Here is a 10,779-nt window from a genome sequence, read left to right as displayed (position 1 = left end):
CAGTGTTGATCGTGTAGCGACTGAGCAGTGTGATTATAGAGAGTGTGGGTTTGTGTCAGTTGGCGAAGAAATAGGGTCTTTTGTACACAAGCAATGGCGAAGAAAGGAAGTAAGGTGGAAAACTTTGATTACGATACAAGCTCAGGTAAGAATTATTTGTGAATTGTCTCTTTAGTTTTGGTTTCACTTTTGTTTCTCTGTTTGTTTGCCTGACTAGCTGTTGGTGTCTGTCTGTCTGTCTGTCTGTCAGTCTGTCTGTCTGTCTGTCTGTGTGTCTGTCTGTCTGTCTGTCTGTCTGTCTACCTGTGTGTCTGTCTGTCAGTCTGTCTACCTGTGTGTCTGTCTACCTGTGTGTCTGTCTGTCTGTCTGGCCTGCTTATTACACCCCCGGTATAGGGGTGTGTATAGGTTTCGGTCGATGTGTTTGTTTGTTTGTTTGTTTGTTTGTGTGTTTGTGTTCGCTCATAGATCTCAAGAATGAACGGACCGATCGTCACCAACCTTGGTGAACAGGTTCTATACATTCCTGAGACGGTCCTTACAAAAATTGGGACCAGTCAAACACACGGTTAGGGAGTTATTGGTGGATTAAAATTATACAAGGATTATAGAGGGAAATATTAATGGTCAAAGGGAAATAACCATTCTCACTCAGTCACTGCCACCAACTGAGAAGGTTATTTCCCTTTGACGGGGGTGTTTTTCCTACCTCGGAGGAATTTCTTGTTCTTCTTGTTTTCTCTGTCTCTGTAACTATCTGTATCTGTCCGTTTTCCTGTCTGTCTGTCTGTCTGTCTGTCTGTCTGTCTGTCTGTCTGTCTGTCTGTCTCTCTCTCTCTCTCTCTCACACTCTCTCTCTCTCTCTCTCTCTCTCTCTCTCTCTCTCACACTCTCTCTCTCTCTCTCTCTCTCACTCCTCTCTCTCTCTCTCTCTCTCTCTCACTCCAGGTTTTCTGTCAAAGATGCGGACAGTCAAACACACACACACACACACACACACACACACACACACATACACACACATACACACACACACACACATACACACACACATACGCACGCACGCACAAACAAACAAACAAACAAACAAAACAAACAAACAAACACATACACATACACACCCACCTCACACACACACACACAAACACACACACACACACACACACACATACACACAATATGACAAGAACTGGATATAAGTTTGCTGTTTATGTGGATGTGACCGTGTATAGTATACAAGTAAACAGTCCAGTCAGCGTGTTGTGGACACAATCGATGTACATGACAGCTGCGTGCTATGCATGCGTGCAACATAACCTACATTGTGTCAGTCAGTAGAGCGATTAAAAACAAATAGTCTCTTAAAGTCAGACTGTACTTCTTTTTGCTTAGAAGAGAGAAAGAGATAAGGGGGGGAGGGAGTGGGGTAGGGAGGGAGGGAGGGAGACAGGGAGGGAGAGACGACCACACACACACACACACACACACACACATACTCACACACATACTCACACACACACACACCATACACACACATACACACATACACACACATACACACACACACACACAAACACGTACACACACACACACACACACACACACATACGCACAAGCACACGCACACACAAGGAGACAGACAACCCAACAGACAGGGATAGACAAAGGCAGAGATAGAGAGACAGAGAAACAAACACAGAAGCAAGCAAACAAACAAGAAAACAAACAAGCAAACACATAATTAAACACAGAGAAAAGACAATGACGGATGTAAGTCAGATGCCAGATATCAACTTTGTCGAGATCTGAGGGAGGTTCCCTTTAAAACTCTTTTTGTTGATATTGTCTCTTTCTTGTACAACAGTTTCCGCAGACTGAAAGACAGACACTGAGAGAATCAGAGAGCGCACTGATGAGTGTTACGAAAAAGCAAATACATGCATCACTTAAAGTACCGGTGGACTCAAAGAGTGCTAGCGACCCAACGTTTACAGCTAAAAGCTGTTTACTGACATCTCCCGCCTACATTTGCCGTGAAGGGTTAAACCAGCTTGTGGTAACAGCCCTGTTTAAGTGTGTTTTTATACACGGGCATCGTCTTTTGCACATTTCAGAACGGAAGACAATTTTTCAATTCGACAGATTTGGGATATGTATAATCTCCCTAAGTTGGCGATTGCTGCCTGAATGGTGGGGTAAAAACGGTTAAACACGTAACAAAACCACTCGTGCAAAAACATGAGTGAACGTGGGAGTTTCAGCCCATGAACGAAGAAGAAGAAGAACAAGGATATGTATAGGATTCTCTTAACACTTTCTACCCCACCTATGTTGACCAAGTTTTTTTTTAGCCGAGACCAGCTGTGCTGCAGCAGGTCACTCAGAATTGTAGTAACTGTGTAGAAACTGTGTATCAACACGCTGGAATGCAGGCGTTAGATCAACGTTATATAGGAAGCGACCGAAGTAACTGTGTGTACGGATATATCCGTACCTGGTCAGATAGAGCCATATGAGTGGGTACGAATATTTCCGTACCAGGTGAGATAGAGCCATATGAGTGGGTACGGATATATCCGTACCTGGGAGACAATGAGTTAAAGTAAAACGCACCATCATCCCGTGCAAGCCGTCTTGTGAATCACTATTGATCAGTTCAGGCGTTTACATGAGATGAGAACTTGATTCTGCTTGGACACATAGCAAGTATCAACAGCCGGCCTGCGTTCTGTGTTAAGTGGGAATGTTTTGTGATAAAACCTCGTAACTGACTCCAGAGCTGATCTGCAAAACTCCAGTTAGCACAAGAAGAAGCGAGGGTGTGGATTTCAATACCAGTCCAATTGGAATTATGGATAGTCGTTTTCCATGTCAAAACCATGGGAGAGCTTTTGTCATGTACATGATGGTTTAGATGGGAAGACATAAGACATAAGACATAAGATCATTCATTGTCCATACAATTAATTACAATAGATGGAAAAGCGTGGTTCATCTGCTCTTAAAGGCACCAAAACAACATATGACAACAACCTTAAAAAAACAAAAATAAGAACAGCAGCTTTAAATGTCTTGCCTCATAATATGTAAAGTTAGGAGTGGTGCTGTTTTGAGGTTTTCCTACCATGTGTAGTGTGTCAGAGTAGTGCATTTTCTTATCATGCATTGTCGTTGGATTGTTGCTGTTTTTCTCAGAGTGCGCGTGCGTGTGCTTGTTTTGGTGTCATCGTCTTCAGAATATGAGAAATTTTGCCTCGTGTTCAGTCATACATGAAGTGTACGCAAAGTGTATCACCGACATTTGCGTCCACTAAACCGACTGGCGACACCTAAAAATTGATTTTAAGATAACATTTCCTAGATTCTATTTTCCTTCGAGGCTTACGCACTTGTGAGCACTGAGTCCCCTGACAAAATCTATGTATATTCAAGTAAACGTATTACAAAACTACCGATTTCCATCCCTCTCGCTCTCCCCCAATTGTGTACAGATGTTGACAGGTCAGAGGCTGAAAGATATATTTCTTCTCGTGTCACTGATCGCGTACTCCTTCACACAATGATCTGTCCAAGCTGTGTTGACGTAAAAGAACCGGCTTCGTGACAAACGACTACAGCACAGATGCTCTGACATTCTGGGACGTCCCCCTTCACACCATAATTACTGTTTAACACTTTCTACCCCACCTATGTTGACCAAGTTTGTTTTGGCCGAGACCAGCTGTGCTGCAGCAGGTCACTCAGAATTGTAGTAACTGTGTAGAAACTGTGTATCAACACGCTGGAATGCAGGCGTTAGATCGACGTTACAGGAAGCGACTGAAGTGACTGTGTGTACGGATATATCCGTACCAGGTCAGATAGAGCCATATGAGTGGGTACGGATATATCCGTACAAGGGAGATCAATATTTTTGTGATAACATTTGAAGAACAAAAGTGTGAAAAGATAATATAGGATTTCTTCTTCACTTTGCAGCGATAGACCTAAGTGTATGTACTTTAACCACTAAGGTGGTCTCCGTGTTTAAAATTACATTAAACAAATCACTGTGCACAAGAGTATAGTTAGGCTTTTGGTCTTTGGGTTGCACCAAAGTGGAAGAATGCTCTGATCACATGTAAAAATTGATCTTTGGTTGGGCCAAAGTGGAAGAATGCTCTGATCACATGTAAAAATTGATCTTTGGGTTGGGCAAAGTGGAAGAATGCTCTGATCACATATAAAAATTGATCTTTGGGTTGGGCCAAAGTGGAAGAATGCTCTGATCACATGTAAAAATTGATCTTTGGGTTGGGCCATTTTCTTCTTCGTTCGTGGGCTGAAACTCCCACGTATTTACATGTATGGCCGTTTTTTCCCCGCCATTTAGGCAGCCATACGCCGCTTTCGGAGGAAGCATGCTGGGTATTTTCGTGTTTCTATAACCCACCGAACTCTGACATGGATTACAGGATCTTTTCCGTGCGCACTTGGTCTTGTGCTTGCGTGTACACACGAAGGGGGATAAGCCACTAGCAGGTCTGCACATAAGTTGACCTGGGAGATCGGAAAAATCTCCACACTTAACCCACCAGGCGGCCGCGGCCGGGATTCGAACCCTCGACCTTCCGATTAAGAGGCCGACGTCTTACCACCACGCCACAGCGCCAAGGGTTGGGCCAAAGTGGAAGAATGCTCTGATCACATGTAAAAATTGATCTTTGGGTTAGGCCAAAGTGGAAGAATGCTCTGATCACATGTAAAAATTGATTGTTGGTGTCCTATTTGTCTAATCGGGAACGAAATCAAAAAACAAGAAAGGTAGGTTGTTGGAACGTTTGTTATTGACAAAACAATACATTCACAGATATTTCGACCCAACGGTCTTTTAAGTGAACAGACAAACAAATATTCACACAAAACTTATCTTGATAGAATCAGTTTACGTCCACTCGTCAGGAAGCCGAGCGAATGACTTCCTGGCGATTGGACGTAAACCTTTCTTGTTACATTTAGTCAAGTTTTGACTAAATGTTTTAACATAGAGGGGGAATCGAGACGAGGGTCATGGTGTATGTGTGTGTGTGTGTGTGTGTGTGCCTGTGCGTGTGTGTGTGTAGAGCGATTCAGAGTAAACTACTGGACCGATCTTTCTAAAATTTGACATGAGAGTTCCTGAGTATGACATCCCCGAAGGTTTTTTTCTTTTTTGCGATAAATGTCTTTGATGACGTCATATCCGGCTTTTTGTAAAAGTTGAGGCGGCACTGTCACACCCTCATTTTTCAATCAAATTGATTGAAATTTTGGCCAAGCAATCTTTGACAAAGGCCGGACTTCGGTATTGCATTTCAGTTGGGTGGCTTAAAAATTAATTAATGACTTTGGTCATTAAAAATCAGACAATTGTAAAAAAAAATATATATATAAAACGATCCAAATTTACGTTCATCTTATTCTTCCTCATTTTCTGATTCCAAAAACATATAAATATGTTAATTTGGATTAAAAACAAGCTCTGAAAATTAAAAACATTAAACATTATGATCAAAATTAAATTTCCAAAATCGTTTCAAAAACTATTTCATCTTATTCCTTGTCGGTTCCTGATTCCAAAAACATTATATATGATATGTTTGGATTAAAAACACGCTCAAAAAGTTAAAACGAAGAGGGGTACAGTAAAGCGTGCTCTGAAGCACAGCGCAACCGCTGCCGCGCCAAACAGGCTCGTCACTTTCACTGCCTTTTGCACTAGCGGCGGACTACATTCAGTTTCATTCTGTGAGTTCCACAGCTTGACTAAATGTAGTAATTTCGCCTTACGCGACTTGTTTTTTTTAATTCTGAATTTTGGAACGTTAGTAGGCGGTCTGTTTTTGTATTTAATCGGGACCGATTCCATTTTTGTTGCTTTGTATTCTTCGTTCACACATGAGTACATTATGTTTAGGTACTTTTATTTATCGCTCTAACGCGTAGTCACAATTGTTCTTCTGCTTTCGTAGTAAAAGTATAGTTAAGTTCCTCTTTAGGTCCAGGGCCAGAAGCAAAAAAACATATCTATGCTTATTCTTGTTACCCTCAAAACAAAACAAAGACATTTTCATTGTCTCTTTCTCTGTACGACCTTGTGTTATCTCTTCGTAGCCTCTGTATTTTTACCTCCACTTCAAGATTTAATTCCCCCAGGGGGGGGGGGGGGGAGAGACGTCGTTACACTGTACAATTATCATTAAGGCTAGGAGCTACCATAAAATGCACCGTTTTTCTCTTCAAGTCATTTGGCAAGAACATTTTTGAAACAGAACTAAGCTCTTGGAAGAAAAGTTAAAGAGATACACATTTCAAGTTTTCAGACATTTTGTACCCACAAAGTCAACAGTTGTATCTCTTTAACTTTTCTTCTTAGAGCTTAGCCCGTTGAACAAAATATTTATCAGAGTTCAAGTCATTTTGATGAATAGTTTTTAAATTAGCTTGATATCCATGAACTTACATGTTTCCATTTATCGCTTTGCTTATTTTTCATTTAATAATGTTTTCTTAGTCAATCTAAAAGCACATTGTTTTTGGATCATATTAGTTATTATTCTACATACAAAGAAGCAAATGCACACTAAATTTTAACACAAACCGTTCTGTTTCAAGAATGTAGCTCCCTGCCTTAATTAAGTAACAGAGTCAGCAGAGCCATAACTAACTGCCCCCTTTGATGACATCGAACCGGTGACTTGGTACACCGCAAAGTGTGAGTAAACTTTGTTCATATCCGACGCCACGTTTTATTGAAGAGCGGCGCGTTATGGTTAGAGGCAATTGCATTCACAGCTGGTGGGAACATTGCTATGGATAAAACCGCGAAACATAAAGTCCGATTGGTGTTGAAGCTATCCACAGCTTTGCAAGTCGGCAGCTGGGATGTATGTTTCGCTAAGCTGTGCAGATTTAGGGATGCGCTTGCGGGTTTGGACGATATCGTACGACGGTCGGGACTACAGATATGTTTGAGAAATTCTGACTGCTGTCTTTAATACTGTGCTAGTACATTTTGGTTTACAGCAAACACTGCTGCGATTTAGACAATGTCAGATGGCTTTGTTATAAGGTGAAACAGAGTTCTAATCTTTGAGATATATGGATTTTATTTCAGTGTTTGAAACTGCTGCATTCTTTTAAAATCTTCTGCTTTCACTCGAAGCTTCAAATTAATCGGACGAAGTCGACCTCGCGAAGTCTATTTGGGAAGCTGCCACGAATTACAAAAGCTTCTGCTGCAGTCAGCTATACCGCGGATATCTAGAAAGCACAGATAGTGTCCAGGGTCGAGGTGCACGAAGCGAACCTGGGTGCCACCCATTTGGGATAGGTTAAAATTGAGATTTGTTTTGATTTCAACCATTCAAACCACGCGGGTTTTTTCAACCCAGTTAGGTGTTGCACCCACTTTTGCTGTGTGCATACCAGCCCAGAGGTCACTGCAATGAGACAGACAGCGAACAATGTTATTGTTAACTATTAGAGCGCTTTGAATCTCTGAACTATAGTCTGCAGCCCAGTGCTTTAAATTGGACACTGTCGCTTGATTTTATCAGCCGCTGTTTCAGATAGATACGTTTTTGTCTGAACTGGGCAGTGTGCAAATCCTAGGCAATAATTAAGCTGAAACAAGTATTGTATTTCACATGTGTTCGACATCTGTTAGCTATATAATATCAACACTAGTTTAGTGTGTTAGCTAGGACATTGGTGTTGCTTATAACAGCTTTTGGTTTCAGTTAGGCGTGCTGCAATACACTTGGAGATCATAACATTTAGGTAGCCAGCGAAACAAGGACAGTGTTATTATAGTGTATTGTGGCACTTCTGAGCTGCAATGCTGTTCCATTGCTGTGTCATTAAGGCACTGCTATAAATTACAACAGCTGGTAAAAATTGGACATAAAAACATTGTGATACCCAGAGAAAGTCGTTATGGCATGCAAAACAAGAACTGTTAGGCCATAGTTTGCAGCTGAGTGTTCGAAACACTGCTACTGTTTGCAATAGCTTCTGCTTTGAATAAAGCGTGCTGTGCTGAACTGGACATTGTAGATAACCTTTGCCATGACCTGAGGTGAAATTAGGACAAACAGTGTTGGTAGATTATTTAGTGATTGGATACTACGCATCACAGGCAGATCGGTTTGAGGATTGTATGTCAACGATTCACTCAGTGATAAACCCCCTGCAGGGCAATGAAAGCGGGCAGCTGAGGTGAAAGAAATATCAAAACAATAATGTTGGTGGATTGAGAGTGAAGCTAGAAATATGAAAACATCACTGAACAAATAGTGGGTCTACAACACAACTTGCTGTTGTGGCAAATTCATGTGTTAGTTAGATGACAACGATTCACTCAGTGATACACCCCCTGCAGAGCAATGAAAGTGGTGATTTAGTTGAGTTGACAGTAATATTGAAACAACTGTTGTAGCGGTGGATTAAAAGTGAAGCTAGAAATCTGAAACCATCACTGAACAAATAGTGGGTCCACAACACAACTTGCTGTTGTTGATGGTCTTGAAATCGGTGATCTGAGGTGACCGAAATATTAAATAACTATTGGTGGATGAAAAGTAAACAAGAAATATGATACAATCACTGAAGATATAGTGGGTCTACAACACAACTTGCATTTCTGGAGGGTCGTAAAAGCGGTGATCTGAGGCGACCAAAATATTAAAACAACTATTGGTGGATGAAAAATGAAGCTAAAAATATGAACCAATCACTGAAGAAATAGCGAGACCACACCACAACGTTCTCATTTTGATAGTCGTGAAAGCATCTGAGGTGACCCAAAAACTGAAATAACGACTGGGTTTTTTCTCCAAAAGTGTGACTATTCACAACAAACCATCATCATCCAACAAAACGCCAGGACTCTCCGTGTGCACATACAATTCAGTGGATACGCATCAAATCGGAAGATAAGTTGTCCAAAAGTTGTTCAAAAGATTTTCAAAGATTTCACACAACGGTAACAGACGACAGAGAGCAGGAGGAAGAGGGGAGGGACCGATCACACAATGGGCAAGGCAGACGACAGCTCCTCTCTGGCTTCCACGGATGAGAGTAAGTTAAATGAGTCCGTTGTCACTTGTATGGCTTTTTACTTTTAAATGAATTGATTATATCAATTAAAGTGGAACTAAATTTTTTAAAAATTGAATACAATTCAATTCAATTCAATTCAATTCAATTCAATTCAATTCAATGGAATCGAATCGAATTACATTTGTAAACGAATTAAATTAAAATGAAAAGAATTAAATTAAATTAAATTGAATTGAATTGTTATTTTTTGATAATAAATTGAATACAATTCAATTCAATAATTGAATTAAATTGAATTGAATTGAATTGTATTCAAAATTGAATTGAATTGAATATTAAATGTTCATTTCAATCTTAACATTCCGATCGGTTACATTTGAAGGAAAGAATGTTCATAGTGGACATGATCGAGGCGAGTCAAGATAGAGACCATTACACAGATAGCATCTACCTGCACAAGTGTTTCAACTTCTTCTTCTTTGTTCATGGGCTGAAACTCCCACGTTCACCCATGTTTTTGTATGAGTGGGTTTTTACGTGTATAGCCGTTTCTACCCCGCCATTCAGGCAGCCATACGCCGATTTCGGGGGAAGCATGCTGGGTAGTTTCGTGTTTCTATAACCCACCGAACTCTGACATGGATTGCAGGATCTTTTCCGTGCCCACTTGATCTTGTGCTTGCGTGTACACACGAAGGGGGGGGGGGGGGGTTAAGGCACTAGCAGGTCTGCACATAAGTTGACCTGGGAGATCGGAAAAATCTCCACCCCTAACCCACCAGGCGGCCGCGGTCGGGATTCGAACTCACGACCTTCCGATTAGGAGGCCGACGTCTTACCATTGCGCCACTTCGCCCGTAAAAGTGTTAATGATGGCCAAAGCAATTGTACTTTGGAAACCCCCTTTTAAGACCCCCCCCCCCCCCCCAATTTAAGACTACCTCTTTTTAAGACCTTGTTTTCTCAGACTTTCTATTCATAACCTCTGTAAAATTACCCCCATTTTAAGACTCCCTCCTTTTTAAGACCCTAAATTCTTAGATTTGTATTAGGCCTTAAAAAAGGGGTTCCACAGTACAAAAACTGCGGAATAATTTAAATGATGATGCTGTTAGGTTGGATGTCTTTAGTCTTGAAGCGTTTGCGTTTGATGTACGTATTGTCTTTCGCTCGATCGAGTTTGAGCAAAGAAGAGTCTCCGCGTTCAAAGTCTTTTTGTACCAGACGTTTGCTGATATAGAAACGCTTTTTCATCCCGCTTCAAAGCACTGAGGGGAAAAAAGATTACCTTGGGGGATCTGTTCACGAGAAAGTGCCAAACTGGGTGGGAACCAATCGCTGGGTCGGATTGGTTAAACTTGAGGTTTGTTTGAGATTTCAACCAATCCGACCCTGTACTTGGGTCCCACTCAGTTAGGCGTTTTCTCGTGGTAACCACCCTTGGTAGAGCGACTTTTTTTGCGACTTATCTGACTTATATGACCCCGGGCACCGGAAGAGGAGAGAACCACGTGATCTGCATTCTAAATAAAGACACCGTTCTTGCTGTTAAATGACCACGTGGACCAACATCAGTTTGACTTGTCCATGAAATAAGGACAACCGTCAGCCTGTCCACTATAACTGCTTCCTGTGCGTTTGTTTGTTTGTTTGTTTGTTTGTTTGTTTGTTTGTTTGTTTGTTTGTTTGTTTGTTTGT

General features: G+C 41.2%; 1 protein-coding gene and 1 long non-coding RNA gene across 3 annotated transcripts in view; one reads left to right on the top strand and one right to left on the bottom strand.

Annotated features, from left to right (window-relative positions):
* Positions 1 to 10,779, bottom strand: part of LOC138949447 (uncharacterized) — a 213,832-nt gene that overhangs the window by 115,783 nt on the left and 87,270 nt on the right. The window lies entirely within an intron of this gene.
* Positions 7 to 10,779, top strand: part of LOC138949440 (choline transporter-like protein 2) — a 102,663-nt gene continuing 91,890 nt past the window's right edge. Inside the window, exon 1 of one of the 2 annotated variants that reach the window (XM_070321269.1) lies at positions 7 to 145. In XM_070321269.1, coding sequence (XP_070177370.1) covers positions 94 to 145 — 52 coding nt within the window. In that variant the 5' untranslated portion in view covers positions 7 to 93. Of the gene's footprint in view, positions 146 to 8,046; positions 9,100 to 10,779 lie in introns of those variants that run through there. The other variant, XM_070321270.1, reaches the window with a different exon arrangement.

This window comes from Littorina saxatilis, linkage group LG15 (assembly GCF_037325665.1).
Source record: "Littorina saxatilis isolate snail1 linkage group LG15, US_GU_Lsax_2.0, whole genome shotgun sequence".
Classification (NCBI taxonomy): Eukaryota; Metazoa; Mollusca; class Gastropoda; order Littorinimorpha; family Littorinidae; genus Littorina; species Littorina saxatilis.
This window is presented reverse-complemented; position numbering and strand designations above follow the sequence as displayed.